Raw genomic sequence first — 25890 nt, forward strand, 5'->3', positions numbered from 1 at the left:
TGTAGATAATCATTTGTTTGAATTTCTTGGTTTCATAAAAAATACTCATGTTCTCAAGCCTGTCAGAAGCCTGTGTTCGTTGTTTCTATAACTGAATTTAGCGGAGCATTAAGTTCCGGTAACGTATGTAATACGGTTGCCTACGGTCTTCAGTCTGCTGCTGATAGCATTTCACAATTAGCTTCTGCCCCTGAAGCGTGACCACTCGTTTTCTTCTTTGTCAAATAAGTATGATAGACATTAAGGGCAAACTTCAGAAACACATTTCCTTTCTGCAAGGACGCGGCAATTTGCGGAGATTATAAATCCAGTTTATACCTGCTGATGTTCACCTGGCGGAGGGGGGACATGGAGGAGTCGGTAGAGGCGCACGCAGCTGTGTAAACTGGCTTCCGTGGCCTGACAGTTTGCATACACAGAGTTCGCACGCAGTCAGTCAGATCTTCTAGAAGCGCACACATTCCTCGAGTCCTCCGGCGTCGCGAGGAGAGGCCGTTTGACGTAGGGGCTAATTCTGAACCCGCCCACCTGCCCGCGCCGTCTGCGGCCGGCCGCCTCTGCTCGCAGACACCGCCGCGCGGCGACCTGTTTTCTGTTCTCTGCAAACTCCCTAAAATCGATTCCTCTGCTTACTCGAAAACAGCTTGCAGTAGGATGAGTGGCCCTGGCGAGAAAAAGACGTAAAAGATGCTTCTTTGTGTGGGTCGGTAAAAGTGAAGTACAAAAGTCATCTTTCTTAGAACATTTTTTTAAAACTAGAAAGCAAAGAATTTCTACAATTAGCGACACTGTAGTTGCGATTTTTCCTTTCCTTTATTTCTGTATTGAGAATTGCAAGACACGAAAATTATAGCCACGGTAAAGCTTCGTTTTGAGGCTGATGTGTGTTCAAGTAGACGAATGTTGCCAACAGACATTAGCTTTGGGAGCCCTCCTGCCCATAGTAGGGTACACCGTTAATTAAACGTTAATATACGGAGAACAACAGTCACGTTATTCGATACGAGTGTGACTAACAACTGCTAAGTACAGCGTTACCGAGGCGTGTAGAGCATTCCCAATTCAAGAGCCACAGTAGAGGCACTCCAGTTGTAGACGGGTATCAATGGTATTATTGGACTGAAGTGACAGCAGTAATGTTGTTAGACTTCCTTTGTCCAGCCGCTTCGTTTCGGAAGGAGCGTTCAGGGAAGTGAAAATAGGTAAAAGTACGCACCTGTTACGCTCAAGTTCAGGAAGCGGAAGGATGTACAGATGCTTGTTTGATTTTTGGCGTGGAAAGCGAGATGTGCGCTCTGCGTGTCAAGCGCAGTCCGTGACAGTAGCAGATTAGCAGCAGCTGTGACGCTACTCACGGCCTCGGAAGTGTTTATCGCGTCCGCTCAGTTCCGTGCTGGCGGCCGAGGATACGCCGGCCGTGTCGCAAGCAGAGTGCGGGGTGGGGAGGTGGAGTCCAAAGTGGTGGTGGGGGGCCGAAAGGGCACGCGATGGTGGACTGGCCCAACTGACGAGCAAATCTATCTCCCAACCCGTGGTTGCCGTGGATTGCAAAGACCGCGTTCGCTGCACTACGCACAGTGGCGCACTTGGCTCCAGCAGAGGTGGACCTCAATTTTCCGGTCAACTGTTTCCATAAATATTTATCTAGAGTTTTCGTCATTCGACAATGTTGTGCTTTGTCTTGAGACACAACTTTTTCATTGTGAGAGACATTTTTTAAGTCTATTACAGTAGTAATGCCCAAAAGTAAAGCAAATCGCGAAATGAACAGATTTCCTGAACAGGAACCGAGTTGACACACCTGCCATACAACAATATCGAAAAGAAGTGACTAAAGTATTTCAGAAATTGAAGATAAACACTAGAAAAACCTGAAAACCTTTAAAACTACAAAATAGAGAATATCGGATTCAGTTGCCTTCAACGATCACACGTTGTCAGCTAGTGTGCTTGCTGTCTGTGACATTGTTCGAAAGTTCTGTTTCCGTCGGATCCTAGGTTTCAATTCGGGAACCACGTTTACCAATCCATATTTTCAAATCCGTCCACTAGAGCCGTTAGATGCATATCGTTTTATCGTCCACGAAAAAGACATTTGCACCAACCATTTCCTTCCTGCGTCTGTACGCCGTTCCTGTACCGTATCATCTTCGCAGTGCCCACCTTCTGGGTGTTTTTTTTTCTTTCTTTTTTCTTTTTTTTTTTAACGTGACATTCATTGTGAAAAGTCAGATCTACTGTAAGACATAAATTTTTGGGTCAAGTTTAAATGAAAAATTTGAAACAGTTTAGTCAATTTGGTGGAAGACTTCATTAAAAACGAATACTTTTTCAAAAGTGTAAGATATGAAATACCTGGCTAGACTACAATATTTTCAAAAGGTTGGAATGAAGTAAACTCCCCCCTCCTCCACTTCGTATTGCGAGGATTAACGGTGGTAGAAACAGACTAGTCGGCACCATCAGTTACGAACAACACACAGAGCAGAAGTGCGGTAAATCTCATAAAACCTATATATACAGAGCTTTTATGTTATCGGCAAAGGTATTGCATTAATTTGTTGTGTATCTCCTGTATCAGACGCCATTGATAAAGGGCTGTATGTCGGAATAACAGTCTCGGAAATAAACTCAGGGCTACTAGAAATGATTCCATTGTTTTCAAAGTTCAGTGTTTTCCAAAATTTACATATACAGATACGATTGATGCGTGAACAAAGCCGTAAACTCAATTAGTTTGTTTTGTGCCCTTCAGCTGGCGTTACGAGTGCAGTCCCTTGCAGTGCAGTTTCCATTCAGAAGGTACGAGGGTCACTCGAAAAGAAATGCACACTATTTTTTTAAATCCATCTTTTATTATACATGTTTGGAAGTTTTACAGTGTGTAGATATACCCTTTATGAACAATATTTTCATTTCGCCACATAATATCCATCCCTCTCAACTGCCTTACGCCATCTTGGAACCAGCGCCTGTATACCCGCACGGTAAAATTCTGGACCAACCTGTTGGAGCCACTGTTTGGCAGCGTGCACAAGGGAGTCATCATCTTCAAATCTTGTTCCACGAAGAGAGTCTTTCAGTTTCCCAAAGAGATGATAGTCACATGGAGCCAGGTCAGGACTGTAAGGCGGGTGTTTCAGTGTTGTCCATCCGAGTTTTGTGATCGCTTCCATAGTTTTTTGACTGACATGTGGCCGTGTATTGTCGTGCAACAGCAAAACATCCTGTTTTTGCCGATGTGGTCGAACACGACTCAGTCGAGCTTGAAGTTTCTTCAGTGTCGTCACATATGCATCAGAATTTATGGTGGTTCCACTTGGTATGATGTCCACAAGCAAGAGCACTTCGGAATCGAAAAACACCGTAGCCATAACTTTTCCAGAAGAAGGTGTGGTTTTGAATTTTTTTTTTTTCTTGGGTGAATTTGCATGATGCCACTCCACTGATTGCCTCTTCGTCTCTAGTGAAAAATGATTGAGCCATGTTTCACCACCTGTCACAATTCTTCCAAGAAATTCATCTCCGCCATTCTTGTACTGTTCCAAAAGTTCGCTGCATACAGTTTTTCTTGTTTCTTTGTGAGCCACTGTCAACATCCTGGGAACCCACCTGGCACAAACCTTTTTTAACGCCAACATTATTCTGCAACATATTATGCAAACACTTCCTTCCCCTATCCCAACGTAGCGTGATAATTCATTCACTGTGATGCGTCTGTCAGCAGTCACCAATTCGTTAACTAGCTGCAAATTGTCTGGAGTGGGTGCAGTACGAGGCATGCTGCTGCGAGGCCAATCGTCAATATTGCCGTACCCGCTTTCATCACGTAACCTGCTTGCCCACCTAGTAACTGTATTGCAATCGACAGCAGCATCTCCATACACCTTTTTCAACCTCTTCTATATGTTTCCCACTGTCTCGTTTTCACAGCACAGGAATTCTATGACAGTACGTTGCTTCTGACCAACGTCAAGTGTAGCAGCCATTCTGAAGAGATGCTGTGACGGCGCCACTCACGGGAAAAGGTTGAACCAAGTTTGAAAACAAGCGGGAAGGCTGTATCTACACACTGTAAAACTTTCACACATGTGGAATGAAAACTGTATTTTTACAAAAATAGTTTGCATTTCTTTTGGAGTGACCCTCGTGTTATCGAAGAGATCCGCCATATGAACAGAGCATTGTTCGTTGGCATCGACGGTTTTGGACACTGTGTGTCTCAGTAAACAGAAAAGTACCGGTCGACCAAGTGTTCCCGATGTAACCGTAGTGTTTCCATAGCAGTCCAAACAAAAGTTAACTGTCCGCCCAAGCTGCGAACTAGGAATACCGTAGCCAACTGAGTGGAAGAGTTTGTGAAGGAGTTTCGAACCGTACAGCTCGTGTAACAATTAAAACCGGAAGCTTATGGATGATGCCCTCAGTTTTGTATCACAATGCAGGAAGCATGTCATAATGAACATTTCGCCTCGAAGCTGAGAGTCCGGACGAAGCAGTGTTACATTCATCTGGAAAGATCAATAGCCACTATGTGATAGTGTGGGACACTGAGCATTGTCAAGAAGTTGTGGCGCATGAGTGACATCCGCCGAATGTTAATGCTTTTCGTGCATCCGCGGAAGAAGCTGTGTGTCATTTTTCTTCTGTGAGAAGACTGATGTGCGCCTTTTACCTTAACATGTTGCAGTTGTTTCCACAACTGGGTGCTGAGTCCGAGAATTTATCTTCCAGCAAGACGGGGCAGCCCTTGGACCGTCGATGTTCGTCGCTACCCAAACGACGAATTTCCGCGTCGGTGGATCGGTCGTGCTGGTGAAGTTGATTTGGCTCTGTCCCATTGCCGCCCCCCCCCCCCCCCCCCAAAGGTCGCCTGGCCTAACGACTTCTGACTCTTTGTTTTGGGGGTATACTAAAGGTTGTGTTTGCGTACCCCACTGCCAAAAACATCGGGAAAGCTCAGAGAACAAATCAGTGCTGCTTTGATCATAGACAGGATTTTGCTATATAAGGTATAAAACGAGCTTAACTACCGCTTGAACGTGTCTCGTGTGACCAGTGTGTCACTCGTACAAGATTTGTATAGCGCAAATTGCAAAGTTGGCGAGTTTGTGGCACTATTCATGCATCAATCGTATTTGCACATGTAAAACTTTGAAAAATACAGCTTGTATCTTGCACTGCGGTTAACGGAGTAGTTCATCTCCTTTCGCAAATACAGGGTGTACATAAAGTCCGGAAACACTTCAAATTATTCATTGCACAAGAACCAAACATTGTACAGATACCATACATGTCATTTTGAAGAGAAACACTAAAAGTATTTTTCATGTATATCGCCACAGCGTAGTTCGGTAATTTGCCGATAGTCAGCGCTAGTCGCTAACACGGCGAGTTCAGGTGCGGAGCGAGCTTTTTGTGTTGTAGCTCGACAAAAACAAGTGTGCTACACTCCGCGTTACTCTCTTCTGCGGAGACACATTAAAAATCAGGTGTATGTACCGCCTCTACCACTTGATGTAGCAGCGCTCCAGGAGAGAATACGGGAAGCAAATGCCACAGTCGACGATGCCATGCTGGGTCGGGTATGGCAAGAATTCGATTAACGTATTGACGTCTGACGGCTCACTCACGGTTCGCATATCGAATGTTTGTAAAAATAAAAATAAAAAAAGCTTTCACAGTTTCTCTTCAAAATACAGTATGTATGACATCTATACGATGTTTAGTTCTTGTGCAATAAATAATTGAAAGTGTTCCCGGACTTTATGTACGCCCTGTACATACAAACTACAGAGCACCTAACATAAAAGATGGTGCGATGTTGAGGTTTCCGAAGTCTTCAGGACTAAATGAGTAAATCCATTTCAATCCCAGTCTGGCTATTCCAGTGTATGTCATTTACAATTTCACAATAACAAACAGTAAATCTAAACTTCGTGTGTACAGATTTTGTCAAAGTCGATCTGGTTTTCAGTGTGTAATTGCTAATGTATGGGTGAAATGTTGGAGAATTTTTTTTTTTTTTTTACAACTTCTGTCAGGAATCAACAGCTTGAAATTCGGTGCGGTCTTTTGACAACCAAGTTTCCAGCGACTAAGTAGGGGCACGGTGACCCTGACACGTCTCCGTATAGGGCATTGCTCAGTGACACACACAGCTTTCTCTTCTAACGGCAACCTTTCTGTAACGCGCTACTGTAGCACATTTTTAAACTGAAAAAAATTTCCTTGTTCAGTAATTTTTTAAATAAATTGCCTGTTTTATTACACTGTCCTTTTTTGCCCCCTTCACCAAGGAGCATTCTTTCTACAATCATTAGCTTTCATAGATCACAGCGGTCCGAAACTATGACGAAAGTATAGAAGCTGTACGCTGGAAGTGAACTAGTGCGTGTAACACAGTTCAGTGAGCATCTTTGTAAAGCAGGGACAGTATACGTAATGACAATGGAATTTCGGGAAACCACCCATCAAGGCGTTTAAGAAAGGAGCATATAACCTCAAAAAATTGTATCGTGTTAGTAACTACTGCAGACTTTCTCGTGTGGTGCGCCCGTTGTAACTCTTTTGCCTCGCTGCAAAAACGGCGATGAAAATCGTGACTCACTGGAGAAGCAGGAAAAATTTAACTGCGTCCAGTTTTGCAATTCTGTTCCATTAAGCAGTACCTATGCAAGTATCCCATAAACACAAGAAAAAGTTAAGCGCTTCTTGCGCATCCCTGTGACCGGAAACATAAAGTCTGTAATTAGTTGCTTTCGTTTCCTTCTTCAATTTTATGAACGTTGTATAAATTACTCCAGTGAACGGTTTGGGTAAGAGTAAGAGCGAACACTATTGCGTAATGGTGGTCGTCGCATCACATTTGGTGTGCTCGTCATTGTCGACTTGGAAAGCCACATGAAACCAAACTCGGAACGTGCCGGTATACGAGAAGAGAGCGCGGCTCGCGAAGCCACCCAGCGCGTCTGGAGCTGGAGGCGGCCGTGTCGTCATAGCGACGTGGGAGCCTGGAGTGTCCGGGAGACCATATGCGGCAGGCGAGGCCCCGCCGGGTGGGCTGAACCGTGTTTCTGTTGTCTGCGGCCCGGCCATACAGACGACAGCAGGAGAGCGATCAGCCTAGGCTCCGGAACAGAGTTATCTTCTGCCGTTATGTCCATTAGCCACGGATGTTACAAACACGTTCCTCAACGTCGGAACGAGACGGGGAGATTTTGAGACGACTCTTGGTAATTAAGTATCTGAAGTTCTAGAAGAAAACCTAACGAAAAGTTCGACTCAGAGGAGATAAGTTCTCGATTTGGCAATAAATTAACGTTGTTCATGTCAATAATTCCATTGTTTTTCGACCTACGAATGCTGTGCAGTCCAGTTACAATGCAGTGTACTCCAGTCGTAGGTAGATGGACTTTACCGAATGTCTTTCCAGACAGCAGATTCTGTTCCTGCTGTGAATTGTATACTGAGACGTCTGCAAAAACTCTCGTCTACGGTTATCATTACCGTTTCAGTGTCCAGAGAAACTGTTTTCAGCTTTTAGATTTCTGAATAGGCGAGTCAAAAGGCGCTTCGTGAGTTCCGTAACTTATTTGCCACTTCAAGTGCCATCTAGCGGCATTCTGCAAACCGCACTGGTGAGTCTGTCCAGTATAATTCGCTCTCCGTCGGAAAATCTTTTAACTTTGTTTATAGGGAACTGGACTTTATAGGTCTTCTGTTCAGGCAAGTACTGCCGAGCATCCGTTCAGAGCTGATGCCTCCTGGAGATATTGCAGCGGGCAGACATACGTCTCGACTAGCCAAGGGACCCAGCTCTCGAGCACATTGTAAAGTACTACAGAGTATAACCTTGCGCACCCTGTAAAGTAATAGGGAATAACCTATTCTTACGCAGTATAACAAGCTGTGTTCAGTGTCATTGTGGAGTGGAAATAACGGGAGGGCTGTGAATCCTCTCGTACTACACACTCGAAACTTTAATGTACCAGTGCAGGACCAGAGGCCTGCAAGTGAACTGCGTACAGTGCTAAATATTATAAACATGATGGATAGTCGAACGTTTCGAAGTTATCTCACAGTTCCCCATTTTAGTCCCATTGAAGACAGGTGCATTATCTAGGTTAAATATTGTTTATTTTGGAATTCTAGCCTATTTTCAATTTATGGATCATGTGGGGTAGAAGACTTGTCATATTCACCATCTGTTGCTTAAAACCTCGTAAGATAATAAAAATACTTCGTATTGCGTCCCCAAAAACAATAAAACTTTCCTGGCAAATGACACACGCTTCTCTCGTTTTGTTGTTGGAGCACCGGCTTACACTCCGTACTTTGGTTTCTGTTTCGTTTTTAGCAAGAGGTGTTGGTCAAATTCTGTACACTAAACCAGTCGGCGGTAAAAGTTGGCTTATTTTTAAAATGCTCCAAATATTGCCGAGGCTCTTTTTCAAATTTACTTTCGGTCATCATTAAACACATACACACTCATTCGGCAAGGAACTTTCACATAGTTAGTTTCTCATGCAAAGTGTGTTTTTTTTTTTTCTTCATATGACTGGCGTCAGCCATTTCATTTATATTTAATCGACGGCTGCCAGTAGCATATGTAGAACTCAATGTTGCTTCCATCTGTGGTTAGTTTTACATGAGCTATCTGCATGGGGAGCATAACTTTCGAATCCAGCCGTCCGTATGTAAAGTGTGAATTAGCTTAGTAAAACACTTTACCGTCTCTGTTTAGGGCAAGAGATATCCATCCAAGGAATTGTGTATCACTGTGTTCCAATTTATCCATAGTACGAAGTACTACTACTTTGAGAAGTTGCGTCAAAGAAACGTATTCTGCAGGTCAAGGCTATTGCACAATATGTATCCATAAGAGAAACAAAATTTTGTCATCGTCGTCTCCGTGTGAAGCCGAGAAATTTTCTCCGTCCATTCAGGCGAGCTGCCATCATTTGTTCACTGAGCAGACTCATTTGGTCCTATGTCAGGAGTGGAGCCGTTCCGGATCTTCACCTGTAATGTCATCCCCAACATTAGTCCGCAACTCTAACGGCGGAGGCGTCTACAAGACCTGAAAACGGGGCGAAGAATGAGCGACCAATCGGCGCACTCCATAATGAAGCATTATTTCAGCTTAACGCAAAAGTGAGGGATGTGTTAGAGCGCCATCACTATGTAACTGAAATCTGTAAAGTTCACGGAGTTTTCGCCAGGAGAAGCGCGAGAAATCGTATTTAAAGTCTATATCCGTGGTATGAGATCAAATTGTGTTTCTTCAGTCGGGAATATAGTCGCCTAAAATTTTCATAGCAATTCCTTTAAGAAGATACCTGATTTCAGGATAAATTCTAAAACTGAAGATGATTTGTGTGTCTATGAAACACAATCTATGAAACACAATCTATGAAACACAATCTATGAAACACAATCTATGAAACACACAGCCTGTTCGTGTGGTAACAGGGCCTTCAACCAGGCCAACTGCGTTGGCTAGTGACGGCCGGCTTAGCGGGGGCCAACGGAAGGGAAGGCCACGCCAGACTAGGACTCAACAGAAAAGGCAGGCGCGAGGTTGCCGTCTGCTTGGTTTTCCCTCCAGTCTGTGCGCACTGCAAAGCAGAAGGAACTCTGTAATTTCGTAGCGCAGCCTGGGATGACTTGACGTAAATTATGCAAACGTCGTATTTTATGACGTAAATTGCTTAATGACGTCTGCTTGCTTCAAATACCTAATCATTAATGACCCTTGCAATTTCACCAAGGTGCGTAGCACCAAATATTCAAGTAGATTGTGCAGATCAGACTTCTCATAATTTATGTTGTAGTGGCGAAACATGGACGCAATCAAAATCTTCCAGTGAGATTGAAACTAATCACGTGCAGTGCGTACCTCGGTTCCTTCAACGGTTACTTGATACCTGTCTAAGTAAATGTAATGTTCTTAGCTGTCCATCCTTCTCAGTTACCATTGACCTTGTGCCTACTTGCGTTCTGTCCACTGCAGTTGTCAATTTGTTTCAACGCCTTTCTTTTTTATTTTAAACCAATGATAAGTATTGTATAATATTGCTAGCGTGCTTTGTAGTCCATGTTGCTCTACGGAAACCTCCACACAGTTCGGACGTATAGTCTCTGCGTTAATGACATTATTAAATGTGCGGGTACAGTAACTCGCGCGTAAGCTGTAGATATTTATCGATCTTTCTGCAGAGTTCTTCGTCGTAGCTTTTATAAAATCAAGAGGAAACAGTTGAATGTTGGCTTAACGTCACTAGATACAAAGCAATAATTCAGGTATTTCTGTAGACTTTTCGGGGAACCTACCACGGCTCGCATTGAAGCTCGTAACTAAATCCACCGTAACCGATTGTCAAGATGTTAGCTGATATAGAATTTGACGAAAATACATCTCCCTGGTATCAGACCACAGTGGTTACATTTCTGGACATCTGAAGCACGTGTTCAGTATCTGCAACACTTTGAAATCTTATCACAATCTGCACAAATATTGTGCAAGTTTTGTTTAGACATAATTTCGTTATAGATAACTGGATCAATCGCGAAAGTCTGATGGTGTTGTTGTTGTCTGGACGGCGAGGGTAACAACACACTTCCTTGGGGACACCTAAAGTTACTTCTACACGTCGATGACTCTCCTCCGTACCAAAAAATCCTCAATGCAGCCAAAAATTTAGTTAGGTATCCGATTTGGTGTAGTCATTCGCCTATACTGTTCAGTCTGTGCATTGAGGGAGCAATGACAGAAATCAGAGATTTGAGAGTGCGATTAAAATCCAGGGTGAAAGAAAGTCAAATCATAATATTAGCTGATGACATTGCTATCCTCAGTGAAAATGAAGAATTACGGGATCTGTTGAATGGAATGAAGTCTAATAAGCACAGAATATGGATTGGGAGTACACCGTTACCGACGAAAGTAATGAGGAATGACAGAAGTGAATTAGCATTATAAAAGTAGTCTTAAGTTGAGGAATTCTGTTACTTTAGAAGCAAAATAACACATGACGGACGAAGCGAGAAGGACATCAGAAGCAGATTAGCGCAGGCAAAGCGGGCATTCTGAACAATACATTTGTTGGTATCAAACTTAGGCCATAATTTTAGGAAGAAATTGCTGAGGATGTTATTTCGAGCACAGCATTGTCTGGTAACGAAACAAGACTACAGGAAAACGGGAGAATCGAAGCATTTGAGTTATGGAGCTATAGGAGGAGGTTGAAAGTTAGATGGAATGATAAGGAATGACGAATTTCTGTGCAGAATCTGCGAAGAAAGGAACATATGGAAAACAGTGACAACAAGGAGGAGTGGGATGATGGAACGTGCGTTAAGGCTTCAGGAAGCTTACGTGGTGCTAGAGGGAGCTGTAGAGGGTAGATACTGTAGGTGAAGACAGAGATTGGAATACACTCGGCAAATAATTGAGCACTTCGTGAAAGTGATACTCTTCTATGAGCAATTTACTCAAGAGGAGAATTCGTGATAGAACCAGTTACAAGATTGGAGAGTTAAAGTGATTACATTGCGTGTTAGTGTGGTACTTACTTTTGGAAGGTAAACACTGCACCTGAGTGCTTCAATCCATGCATTTCAGGATACGGAATGATAAAATGGAAGTCCGGGTATCTTAGCTGAAAATACACGGGGAAACTTAATGAACATGGCTTCAGAATAAGTGTACAGCCAAAAGAAGAGAGTTGAACTGGGTGCTTGCGCACGCCCTCTCTTAGAGGAGTCGTATTTTGCAGAGACGGTACCGTGCCGCCCTCGCGTCCTTGAGGTGACTCAGTAGCGAGGCGGATGGCAACGGGACCGCAGCGCTGGCTGTGGGCGCGCTCGGCGGGCGCGGCCCACGTCTGCTCTGCCACTGCTTCCGAGACCGACCACCTGTCAACTCCATCGCGACGTCCTTGTCACGATTTGTGCGCTAGTAGTCAGTGTGGAGAATGCTCTGCAGTTTTTACTTAGCAGCGCGCGAGAACCCGTTGTCACAGTCCAGGGCAGCAATTTGCTCCAAAATTGTTAATTCCCAAGGAAACTGTATTTACCGGACAGTCAGGGATATCTCATTGAATTTGGGCTCGGGGGAAGGGGGATGTAATAGTCTCTTCTCGATGGACAAGAAATGTTACGCAACTTTATATATGAGTTAATTATTCCGTAAAACAATAAGACTACTATCCTTGATCTAGCGAGATACAAGAGTGAAAATAAATTTGAAAACTGTGATGTCACTGTTACTGAGCGAATCGCTTTGCGTCGTTTTTCTTATTTCCTTTTCGACTTTGCTGTAGGTTCCACATTCGCTTGGCAGTGGAATTTTTACGCTTCTTGGATTCCATTTTACGCTAGCTTTCTTCTGACTTGGTTTTTCTACTATGTCGAGCATATTTACGGCTCATACAAGACATTTTTGTTATGCAATGTTCGATATAATACCGATTTTCACTTACACATTGCCTCAAAAAAAGAAAAAATATAATACACAAAGAAAGACGTCAAATTTGATCCGGTGACAGCATATGCGACGTGGGGGATAGTAGATGTACCGATAATGGTTTCAACGTCGTCCGCCAACAGATAGCGTAGCGGCATAGCAGCCGGAGCGCCATCTTATGTCTACCCTTTAATAGGGAATGCTCAGCAGCCAGAAGGCTCAGTATGGTGCAAAGGTGTGAAGCAACTATGCCACGGAGATACAGTCTTGCTTCCTATAGCCAACTGAGCGAATTTGAGACAGATCAAAATTTAGCCTTCCGAGTGCTGGGATGCTCCTTTCGGAGAACTGCAACACAAGTTGGACGTATTGCGTCTGTGATGCAGTGATGCTGATATCAGTTGTCACGTTAATATTCTCACATCCGTAGACGATGCTCTGGACGGCCACCCAGCACAGACGCTCATCAGGATCGTCTTGTTGTTGTGAGGGAAGCAGCGGCAAGTAACTTGTGATCCCATATGTGGCAACACGAACTGTTCCGAAAGAGTTAATAGCAGTTGGACTACGGGCACTCATATCTCTAACCCGTTTTCGACCCACACCACAGCATCAGCCTACACGGCTAGACCGGTGTCGTCAGAGATGGCTTATGTTGTAGACGTGGTCAGTGCTGTCTCGTAGAGAACATTCGTCCGACACACTCGCCCCATCGTAGGCTATGGTCTGAGGCGCGATAAGCAACAACTCGTTCACCTTTGGTGTTTCTATAGCGGACGATAACCAGCGGCCGGGTACGTGCAGAATGTTATTAGGTCCGTTCTTTTGCCGTCCTTGCAACAGGAATGTGGCACGTTGTTCCAACAGGATAATGCACGCCCACAAACTGCCCGTGAAACTGACTGTGCCCTATAAGATGTGCAGCAACCTCCCTGCCAGCACGATCTCTGGACTTGTCTACAATCGAGCACGTGTGGGATATGATGGGACGAAATCTGACTTAAGCAACTTGTCAACCAGTAGCTCTGCGAGCTGATTCGTAACAATCACGAGCATGTCACTTCGCAGAGACAGCGTACGAGCAAGACATGTTGCAACAGTGGATATCGAGTACATGAAATCATTGCATTTATCACGTGCATGCCTTCACTGCTACGAGCAGGAAAGATACAGCATGACAAGTACAGACATGATCTGTCCGTTGTAGGTTGGTTGGTTGTTTCTGGGGAAGGGGACCAGACAGCGAGGTCATGGGTCTCATCGGATTAGGGAAGGACGGGGAAGGAAGTCGGCCGTGCCCTTTGAAAGGAACCATCCCGGCATTTGCCTGGAGCGATTTAGGGAAATCACGGAAAACCTAAATCAGGATGGCCGGACGCGGGATTGAACCGTCGTCCTCCCGAATGCGAGTCCAGTGTCTAACCACTGCGCCTCCGTTGTAGGCTCAACCAATGTTAATACGTTACTAGTCTCGTAGTTATTTGCGATTCCAATCTGTGTTTTGTCACAAGGAAGTTGGACTGACGAGCGAATAGACGTTTTCACGTCAAAGCTTGTAGAAGCTGACCTCGGTGAAGATCATTTCTGGTTCCGGAGAAATGCAGAAACACGTAAGACACTACTGGCACTACGGCTTACCGTAGACAGATTAAAGAAAGGCAGACGTACGTTTTTGTAGATTTTGACATTGTTGAGTGCACTACATTAATTTGAAATTTTAAAGTAGTGGGGGAAAACTGCAGGGAACGAAATGTTTTATACATCATCTGCTGTAACAAGATCGTAGTTAGGAGTCACAGAGCATGAAACGGAAGCAGTCTTTAAGAAGGGAGTTACGCGATGTTGTAGCCCAATGTTGTTCAATCTGTACGTTGAGCAAGCAGTAAAAGAAACCAAAGATCAATTCAGGAAGAATATTAAAAAGAATAGTCGTCTCTTGAAGAGAATTTGTAATATGAACATTATTAAAACTAGAGTAATGGCTTGTAGTCGAATTGAATCAACGATGGTGAGGGGTGTAGTTTAAGAAATGACAGTAAAACCACATGATTTTTACTGTTTAGACAACAAAATAACTGATGGTCAGAGTAAAGAGGGTATATCTTGTAGACTGGCTATAGCAAGAAAAGCGTTTCTGGAAAGAGGAATTTGTTAGTATGTAATACAAATGTGTTAGTAAACACTTTCTGAAGGTATTTCTCGGGAATGTCGGCTTGTAGGGAAGTGAAAGTGGTCAATAAGTGTTCCAAGTAGAGAACAGAAGCGTTTAAAATGTGGTGTTACAGAAGACTACAGAAAATTAATGGGTGGATGTAATAACCAGTGAAGAGCTATTCAGTCGAATTAGGTAGTACATAAATGTATGGCACAACTTCACTAAAAGAGAAGTTCGATTGTAGGACACATGCTGAAGATAAAAGATTTTAAATGAATGTAGGTTGCAGAGATGAACAGGCTTACATGGAGTAGAAGAGCGTGGGGAGTAGCATAAAACCAGTCTTCTGACTAAAGTCAAGAATAACACATTTCACTTTGAACAGTAAGCCATAACTACAAACTTCGTATTTTACCAACATGGTCATCCACAGCCCTTCAGCAACAAGTTTGGTTGATTTTAAGTTGGGTTGAAAACTCAGGTTGTAAAGGCTTTCTTAATAATCAACACACGCCAATGTTCGGGCGTAAGTATTTGTTGTATTCTGTATTAACTTCGTTCATTTTGTTTGCACCTTTGACCTAAGTTAAGAAATTTTTATACATATGTAGCTAAGCTTTACCAGTCATCGACTTCTATACTTATCCATGACTAATTATTGAGTACAACACATTGTGCGTTGAGGAGCAAGGTAAAAGTGCAGTAATCTTAATACCGATGATGAATTTTGAACATCGCGACGCTTGGGAGGTTAAATAGTATTATTTACTGAAGTATGTGAACGAAACGGATAATAAAATATTACATCGGGTTTAGAACTGTTCGTTGTGAAAAAGATATGTCTGATTCATTATGTTACAAAGCACTCCGATATCATGCCTCGGAAACACTGTCCTGGGGTCGCGCAAGGAGAGGTGAAGAACTGCATTGGATTTAATAGTTTGATGTGACATGAATTCACAGCCCTCACGTAATTCTTAAACGTGGTCGTTTCCGCTGTTGCTTTATTACGATTGCAATTACAAGTATTATCAATCTTCGTGCAACGGTAAACGTACTACGTATCAGAACGTAACAGCAGTTGACAAAAATAAGTATGTGTTCTATTTGATATACTAGAAAATGTGAGTGATACTTACACAAATCTCCAACAAAGATACACGCACAGGTATAAAATACAGCAGCTAGTCCAAACAGAGAACTAACGGGGTCCATGTCATTAGAGTACACTAATACACACACAGCCAGGTATAAACGATGATGGCTATCACGTGGTAACCAACGGACAGGAGGGACACTGCGAAAGTGATAAATATGTTACTATCATGGGTTTTACTTGGCTTTCGTTTATTCACGTGCCCTGATTTCAACACCGTTCGTACTAGCTGGGCGTTTGCACTAGTGGCTGTGCGTTTGCATATTTGCATTTGAGATTTGTAAGTACTGCTCACCCACAGTGTCTGGTATTTTATATAGACAACACGCTTATTTTTGTGAACCTCCGTTTGTACTGATATGTGGTATGTTCCCAGCTGCATGAAGATGTGTAATACTCGTAATTGCAATACATAAAAAATAATTTTTGACATTCGGTACCGAGAACGACTATGCATAAGAAGTGCACTGAATTGCAACGTTGGTTGCTCGCCGACCTCAGAAATCATATTTATTGTCCGTGGGTTCTCAGACTCCATTGTCAGATTTTATGCCTGATTGTAAGTGGGATGGAGTTTAATGTACATGTGAGAAATCGTCACGTAGCTGTGAATTCGCCATTTGGACAAAAACAAAGTTTTTTATATTTTTAAACGTATCCATACTGAACACGCATTCTCATGCTTGGGGTTACCACACTGGAAGACGATTGTAAAGATGTAACTTACTGCAGTTACTGTCTTACAAATACTTCTTGAACAAAAAGTCATCAATTTCGTATACATTTTGTGTTCAGTCGCAAGCCGAACTAGGAATAACCACTAATAAGCGACGTGGAATCTGAAAATAAGATGCAAATTTGGGATTTTAGCCTCGGATTCTCAATAGTCTTTTGATGAAAAACTACCTTCCTGTTCAGTTCTGTACAGAATATGCGGCTGAAGTGCCACTTATGTCCACCATAACTTTCCACAGATGCCTTGAACGGAAATGCGTTCTCTGTAATTGGAAAAAAAGTGCAGGCTTCACACGCAAGTATTATGGAGATGCTTCGTGAACTAATATGGGGAAAATACATGGAGGGAAAACGACGTTCTTTTCGCGACGCACTGTTCAGAAAATTAGGAGAGGATTCCTGCGGAGGCATATAGATAATCGTTTTTCATTTGTTCCGTTTGTGAGCGGAAAAGGAAAGGAAATGACTAACAGTGGATTGCTGTGTGTGTGTGTGTGTGGGGGGGGGGGGGGGGGCAGTGGCAGTTTGAGGCGCCGTGTCACGAATTGCGCGGCCCCTTCCGCAGGTTAGTCCTCCCTTGGGCATGGGTGTGCGTGTGTGTGTGTGTTGTCCTTAGCATAAGTTTAAGTAGTTTGTAATTCTAGGGACCGATGACCTCAGCAGTTTGGTCCCTTAGGAATTCACACACATTTGAACATTTTTTGTAACGTTAATGCCAAGCTCTCGTTCTGCACATGTGGTATCTTCACAGAGAAAACAAGGTAGATTCGGTGTTCCTAGTCTTTCGAAAACCTTTTTGTTCAGTAAAACACCCACCCTTTTTGTTCAGTAAAACACCCACGTCTTTTAAAGAAGAAAATTCGTGTGCGACATCTCGCCCGGTTTACGACTGCAGCGACAATTTCCTGACCTGCAGAATGCGGGACGTAATTTTATGTGGAGTCATCTGCAAACACCGAAGTAATACCTTTCTTTCCTCAGTGGAGTTTTACACTACTAAAAGACTGTCGCCCTTCATTTTAAACATTGACTCGCCGGATAGTATTAATTGTAATATCAGGCTCTTAGCACATTCAGTATTTTAATGAACTAACATAAAAACAAGCAACTTAAGTATCATTATTCCATTTTCATAAATCTTACATTCAAGGGACAAAAAGGAAGTTAGTTTAGGATAGTGTTGACCACAGTGACACTACGAGGGTTAATACTGTTTTGATACCCCACCCATTGAAGTGTGTATCGCACGACGTGGAGTGTTGGTCGGAGGTACAACAGCAGACGGTTGTAACCACAAGGAAAGGCTGATCAACTTTCCTTAGGCTGCGGGGACGAACCCGCTCTCAAGGCTGTCTGCAGATAGCAGCTTCCCGCTTCCTGCAGAAACAAATGCAGCCATGGAGCGGCCTTGCCGTGTCCACATACAGGGCCGCTCGGCTGTCTTGCGAGTCAGCTGCAGGAGGATGAGAGATGCTTGCTTAAAGTACGTACGCGCGGTAGAACATATCAGTGCATATCTAAACACTGTGGCAAGGTTCACTTCCCGTCAAAGACATCAGTATAATGTTAAAGCTGTAAGGGGGTAGTCAAATGAAAACGAGACGAGAGGGGAAAAGTAACTAAACTTTACAATTTCAAAACTAATCGCCGTAACTGTTACTACGTGTCGCTAGGAGACAAGACAGTCAGAGCCTTCACGGAAAAATGTTCATCGTTGCCTACGGAACCGTGACTGTACCCAGGCTTCACCCTCTATATCCGAAGCAAATCGATGGCCACGAACGTCTTTCTTGAGGGCTCCAAAAATATGGAAATTGCTTGGGGAGAGATCGGGACTAAATGAAGATTCCCCGCGGAACTTCTGCAGCTTAGTCGAAACAACTTTTGCAACATGTGGACCCGCAGCGCACTCTGAACAACTTCGGCACATGTTTGCCAAGGTTGTGTCTACTACGCTCCGCTGGGAAGCCCTTACACACCATTCATACAATCCTCAACTCTCCACATGCGTTTTCCGTGTTTTTGGAGCCCTAAAGAGTTCGTGACCGTTGATTTGCTTCTGACGATGAGGTCCCGCCTTTGTACAATCGTGGTTCCGTTGGCAACCGAACACTTTTCCGTGAGGCATTGATGGTCTTGCACACAGCGGGATGAATGTGTTAATTTATGACGACTACTCTTCAGATAATAAACAGTATAATTTCCTAACCTTTCACGTTTTCATTCGACTTCCCTATACTATTCCATCGTGGCATACGCTAGTTACTATAGTGATACTTTCAGAAGGCAGTGCGACATTTATTCAGTGAAAAGTTGTCGGAAAAAGCTATACACACTTGACTAACACTTCCTGAAGCATCTCGCAGAAAAGTGTGCACTATTCAGCAGACTTCATTCTCCATAGAGTTACAATAGATCTGAAGAAATTAAGTGATTAGCTCATAGTATACAAATCAAATTTGAAAGCTTTCCATGTGGCACGCTGCTACTCCGTACAGGAGTTTCGTGCAGTAGTTGAGAACTTTCTTTATACTGTGATACTTTTTCTTGCACTCAAGTTTCGTGTTTTATTGGTTACTTAATCTTTATCTATTCATTTCCTAATCAGAGTTCTGTAAAATATGTATGAAGTAGCTTTGGATCTCATGATCCCACGGAACTTCATAAATAAACAATTCAAATAAATATGCTACGTAGTGCTTACCTGCATATTTAGACGTGCTCATGAGTGTTTTGTAACCTACGTCCTTATAGCTGTCGATGAGTCAGCATCATGAGATGAGATGTGTCAGTGGAATAAAGAAGAATGGCTAGCAGTTTCGTGATGCAGTTTTTCTCTGAGAGTACCAGTACGTCAACGCCTTGAGGGGGGGGGGGGGGAGGGGGGTGGTGGTAACCCAATGCTCTAGAAGTATCGTCTACTTGTTGCAGTAAATGCTGACGTATAATTGAGGAACAGTTGTTGTGTTTCTAAATTTAACAGGTATACTACCAATGCAGAAAGTTGCACTTTGAACTATTTTCAATCCAGTAAACAACAATTAGTTCTTTTTGCGGATGACACTACTCTTGCAGTCAACGCAGGCATACGGATAGCAACAGAGGAAATGGTAAACATTGATATTAAAAGTGCCATTGTTTGGTTTTCTGTGAATGATACCTCTGTTTTAAAAGACAGCATACACAGTTCCGCACACCTAGAGGTAGTACGCCAGCGATAAGCGTAACACATGGTAAGGAAATAATAAATACGGTGGAAACTTCAAAATCTTCATGTGTCAGTATTGACGAGAATTTAAAATGGAAAAAGAACATAATTGTGAAACTCCTAAAACAACTTAGTTCATTCACATTTGCACTTAGATCTTGGAGAGATGCAAGCAAGCTGACGTTTTGCATGTTCTCATTCAGTGATGTCAAATGTTCTGACTACTGCTTCCCAGTATATTTACTTCCTCATTCAATAATCCAATGTAACAATGATGAACATAATTACATCGTCAGAAGAAAAAATGACGTTCATTTTCCACATTAACTTTGTCTAGAACATAAAGGTGTGCTCAGTAATAAGAGATTGTCGGACAGGTAAAATTTGAAAACAAACTGAATAAGTTCATTCTTGTATTATTGGAATCTGTAAAAGGCGATGGGTAGAAGTTAATAACTCTAAAGTGTATTTTCTTAACACTTGACACTTACAAAAGGTCAGCATGCTGCCATATTTACAAATTCGTGAATATAAAATGACTTATTCTGAATAATATCTAACAGTAACAAGGCAATTATTCATATCTGAGAAAGATGGGTGTGAAGACTGATACATGTTGGATGTCAGTGGAACATCACTTGAAATTACCCTTTGTGGAAATAACTTCCCACAGATAAGAACTGAAAGAGTAGGATAAGTTTTTTTTTTTTTTGCAGTCATTTCAGAATGACAAAATTTATTCACCTGAAAAAGTATAGCCATTCAAACAGAACAACAATATTTAGAAGCAAATGCAGTTAACACAGTTTCATTTTGCATCTATTACTTTTTTTCTTGGTTGTCAAGTAATGACAAAGTCTCTCTCTCAAAACAGTTACTTGTTTCACTGTTAATAACAACTTGTGATTTTCGTGTGTAGTGTTATACACTTATCCGTTTAGATGAATGTTGGGGTGATTCCATTGAAAGGACACAGATGATACCTTCCCCATTCCATCATTGCACAGCATCTGGTAACTGTAATCATCTTCTCCATATGTGCCATTGGATAAATAGCCAATCATTTAATCAGTAGAACAATAAAACCATCTTATAAAACTGATATTTCTAATATTTGCAGCCTCACTTAAAATAACAAATGTTAGAAGAAATGCCAGAATTGTACATAGTACTAGATTTGAGGGGATAACACAGTTTTTAAGAATAATGTAAGGTTGTTACAAATTTGTCACTCTTATGTTTTGTTTCAGATCAGAAGAGAGTGGCGGTATGGTGGACTACTACCGGATCTTGGAGGTCTCCAAAACAGCCTCCACAGCAGACATAAAAAAAGCGTATGTATTTACTGTGTCTCTGACTCAACTGTTTGATGGACAAAACTGTTCCAAAGTTCTGTCCCCATTTATTTGTTTAGGACCCCTCTTGCACTTGAATCAATCAGTTAATTAATTGAGTAATAGGATCCCAGTCCTGAACTGCCAACATCCTTCATTAGGATACGACAAGGAAAATAGATCTCCGTTATTCTTGCATAATTAATCAGTTAGCTGTTATAAAATGGATCAGCATGCCATATTAAGCAGACCTATTACTTAACATTACAAATTTCTTGAAATTGTGGTATATGAGCCACACATTTCCAAAACCCGTAATAGCCAATTTTTCCAGTATTAACTTTTTACTTGCTGAAAGAGTGCACTTCAGGTTGCATAGTTTAGAACATTGTACAAGTTCCAGTAGCTGCTATTTCCATTATAAAAGTAACTAAAATGTTTGACTGAAGTCCCAGACTCCATTATATCCATGATGGCTGCATTCGGTGCATATTTAATGATCTGAGAAAGACACATCTCCAGAACTCGTTATTTCAGTACACTTGTCATGTCGTATTAAGAATGCATTTTATACGTTATATAAATGTCTCTTGTGAGGAAACTGCACCTTTACTTTTTTCAGCTTTCTGTATTTTATATTTTCCATATTGGTGTATCTGTCAGGTTGGATTTTGGCACATACACATTATTTAGGCAAAAGCTGGTCATTAAGATGACGGTAACTGATTGTAAGCTTAATTTCAAAGCAGTACGTTACCTAGAGACCGTGCAAAAAAATCTATCTTGAACCCCAGTGATTATTATGAGATTATTGGAAACTTCAGAACTATCTACAAACTTGGATCATATGTGCATGTTGCTACCTGGAAGACCCCTCTTAAAGCTACCATGAAACCTCCCTTTGCATGACAAAGTTAAAGCCCTCAAGAAGGACACTAATTAAAACAAAAAAGTTTCAGCACTATTACTGTTGAAGGGGAGCAAGGTTATAACACTTAAATAGGATGTGGTAAAAGTATCTGAAAGAAGGATAAATCTTCTATGAGAATAAAACCAGCAAAATGCGTAAACCTATTATGGTAAACCGAGAAAAAATCAAAGATGTAACAATCATTTTACAGAAGTGCTATAGAGCAGGTTGGATGGACATTAATGAACTTTCACTCTACAAGAATGTCTCCCAACAGCGGTCTTCGGGCTGAACTCGGTGAAGACTCTAATGTTGGAGAGTTACCTGATGAGGCTGAAGAGCAGATCAGTTTGTGATGTAAAAAGAATGGTAATCTCAAAATGATGTGCTAGTTTAATATAAAGATTATAGCAACTGTTCAAAAAACGTAGTTAGTAGGTATGTACTATGTTGTTCTTTCCAGTGGTCAGTAATAATTTGGTCTGTTATTTTTCATTTGTACCCATCATTTTAAAACCTAAACATGTTCAGAAACAGTTATATCCAGATTAAGTTCAAAAAGCCATTACCTTCAAAGCAAAATATTTATTTCAAATAAAAATATAGTGGTGAGATTTATGATCAGTATAAATATACATCCAGAATATGAAAAAATTGCAATAAATAGATAATGACAATAAAAACCAAATTACAACAGAGTGCCACTTTTTTTCTCCTTTATGAAAATTGTTGTTACATGGAGGTAGCCAACTTAGGAAACTGTTGACTCATATGCATTCTGACACAGCAAGTTTTATTGTAACATCTAGTTTTAGATTATGAACTTGAGAATTCCACCTACTTACTACAAGTGTCACAAAGAATGTGACACGTCAGCAGAGACTAAAATATTTGAGTCATTATGTAATGTCTATTAGTATTCCATCCAACGTATGTGTTGTGCCATTTGTTTACTTGTGCACAAGTGATGCACTTCAGTGAAAGTCTTCTTAGGATAGGAAAGGATGGCCACCTATTGTGGCAGAATGTGTGAGATGCAATGCTTGCTTCCCACGCACTCATTCCTTCATAGTCATCCACTACTGAAAATTTGGACTCGTACTACCATTACACATTTTTCATACTGGAATCTCCAATAAATTCCTATTGATTTTCAATACAGGTGCTCTAGATCTAAAATGTTCGAATTATCTATCCCATTTTCAGTTACAGAAGCTGCATCTTTATATTCGTATTGTTCAGTATTTCCCATTCTTTATTAGAAAGAAATAAATAGAAACCTTTGCTTACTTTTAGGCTTTTACATGTTGAATGGCCTGTCATTATGAGATGTTAAAATATGCTAGCCTCTGATGTGTTTTCTTATCTACTTACATTCATTGAATCCTAATACATTAATTTATTTGCTTCATTGTTGTGGTTTTCATGTAATATAGCTTGTCCAGCTAAAACATTGTCTTAAAATGTGCTGTTACATTATTTTGGAATGATGAAGCGTACTCAATCAGTTTAACAAACTTCTGACAGTAACAGTGCAACAAATTGCTGACAGTAGTAGTATCATCTTCTTTCCCCCTGCCATCCCCCCCTCAAATTCTCGCCCCCCCCCTCAAATTCTCGCCCCCCCCCCCTCAAATTCTCCTCCCCCCCACCCCCGTGCATCCATTCCATCTTATGTGTGATGAGTATGGATGTTAAAAAACATTTGGATTCTTCATACTGCTTGACCCAGTGCTGAAAATCGCCCCCATTGGTACAAATGACTATAAACAGCTGTCATTAACCTTGTCAGATCCACTGGAGTGACTCTAACAAACAAAAACACAGCATGGTATTGTTTACTTCACAGTGGTAACCTTTCTGCCCGTGGCCTAATTGTGCTGCAGTAAGAAAGTAACTGTTCAGTGTGGCAGCTTGTTGGAAACTACAATTTGCGGGGAAGACTTCTGGCAATGTGTGAAACTTTTTCTCATTTTAGTGCCGTCATTGGTTAGTATGTAGTTGCACTACGTATTAGTACTTCAACACAATTATAGTGCATTGAGATTCCGTGCCATACTTTTATTTTAGCATACTGTTGGATGCTGTTCTATCTCCAGGTACTTGCACCTATGCTAATGGTTGCCATTTCTATTAGAAAGTTATTTCAAATGATAGAGCACAGCAGTCAGTTGTCCTTTTCTTGCAGGCTTTATTCGGCAAATACAGATTTTGGATAGTGCCTTCTGTCACAGTTGTTTCTTCAAAGAACAGTGACAGAAGCCTGAACAATAGGGGACTGATGTACTAGAATGTGCATTGATACTATGAAATGATGCATTGGTAATGGCTAGGCACTAGCTGAAATCTAGATTTTCCAAATAAAACCTGCAAGAAAAGGACAACTGATTGCTGAGATCTATCATTTGAAAGTCGTAAAACGGTTGTTGAATGCACCCACATTCCTAATGGAAGGGTAACCGGAGAAAGTATATTTTGCAATATACTCCTTTCTTTCTCTCTCTCTCTCTCTCTCTCTCTCTCTCTCTCTCTCTCTAAATGTTACACTCGCACAATGTCCACCCTCCTCCCACCCTTTGAATCTGTTTGTTACTCCTTCCCTATTTTTCCTCGTGACCCAATTTTCATCCACAATCTTCCGCCTCCCATCCCACCCAATTTTCATCCACAATCTCCCGCCTCCCCTCCCTCCTCCACTCCGTCTCGTTATACACAGAGCACAAAGTTTTCTTCTCCTGCTTATACTAAGGGTTCTTATTGTTCACAAATGTCCCTTGTCTCCTTCCCTGTAAACATTGCTTCTGTATAGTATTGAAAGAAAAGGCTTTGAAACATTTTGATTTTTCATGTTTTTTAATTCATATTAGAAATCATTGTTGTTCTGTAATGCTGTAGCTTGCTTTGGTTATATGATCATCAGGTACCGGAAATTGGCTTTGAAATGGCATCCGGACAAAAATCCAAACAACATGGAGGAAGCCACAAAGAGGTTTAAAGAAATATCAGAGGCCTATGAAGTTTTATCAGATGGTAAGTATCCTGTTGTTTAAAACATTGTACAAAATATTTTTGTGTAACAGTTTGCATGTTATTTCAATTTCTGTTAGACTTAAGGCTATGCTATAGAAGAAAGATCTATGAGAGAGCTGGTGTGATCTTCTTTCACCTTCTAAAGCTGGAATAGATATTAGTAGTTTGTTCTCAAATTATACTAGCATGAATCATGGGATTTTTGCATGTACCGATAATAGATACATGTAACACACTTTTCGACGTAACTTTGGACAGCATTTAGTCTAAATGTCAAATCTTAAATTGGCAATAACTTTCTAGGTCTTCACTCTTGTGATGGAGCTTCCTTTGAACATTGGAATTTGTAATGAACTGAAAAATTTGGGAGGCACATAAAATACAAATCTTTGTTCAGTTATCATCCTCCTCCAACTGATAACATAATTTAAAGTGATTTGCTGCAAACTGCACTGGATCAATTTTATTTTTGCTTGTAGAACTTCTTCGTCGTGATGTTCTGTAGACCTCCAGGTTCTTGACTGCATTTAGATGGTGTGCAATTACTTCTTTCTCAGTGTTAACTATATTAATTTGTCATTCTAGTACATAATTCAGAAAATTTTATCCCATAGTTGTTATAAATTGTTACTTTTCTGAAAAGGAAGCTGTGGAAACAGATGAGTTTTATGGTAGCTGTGTGTCAAGAGGAGTGTGTGCACACGCCTTCACCAGAAAAAGTTCTGTTTCACTACACATAAAATGTTGTAGCGCAATTTTCTTCTGTTCGTAATACATGTTTGGGGGGGGGGGATCGAAAGAATAACCTTCTGTCACATAACACACATTGCTGACTTGTCTTTTGAGATACTTTTGTGAGAAGGTGTCTACAGTTGCTGTGAAATGCCTCAGAT

The 25890-nt window shown here is 41.5% G+C and overlaps 1 protein-coding gene across 5 annotated transcripts in view; it reads left to right on the forward strand.

The window, feature by feature from the left end:
- Positions 1 to 25890, forward strand: part of LOC126175661 (dnaJ homolog subfamily B member 6-like) — a 333822-nt gene that overhangs the window by 291181 nt on the left and 16751 nt on the right. For all 5 annotated transcript variants that reach the window (XM_049922569.1, XM_049922570.1, XM_049922568.1 and 2 more), the window contains 2 exons: positions 20974 to 21057; positions 24888 to 24997. In XM_049922569.1, the coding sequence (XP_049778526.1) occupies positions 20993 to 21057; positions 24888 to 24997 (175 nt within the window). In that variant the 5' untranslated portion in view covers positions 20974 to 20992. The remainder of the gene's footprint in view (positions 1 to 20973; positions 21058 to 24887; positions 24998 to 25890) is intronic.

This window comes from Schistocerca cancellata, chromosome 3, assembly GCF_023864275.1.
Source record: "Schistocerca cancellata isolate TAMUIC-IGC-003103 chromosome 3, iqSchCanc2.1, whole genome shotgun sequence".
Classification (NCBI taxonomy): domain Eukaryota; kingdom Metazoa; phylum Arthropoda; class Insecta; order Orthoptera; family Acrididae; genus Schistocerca; species Schistocerca cancellata.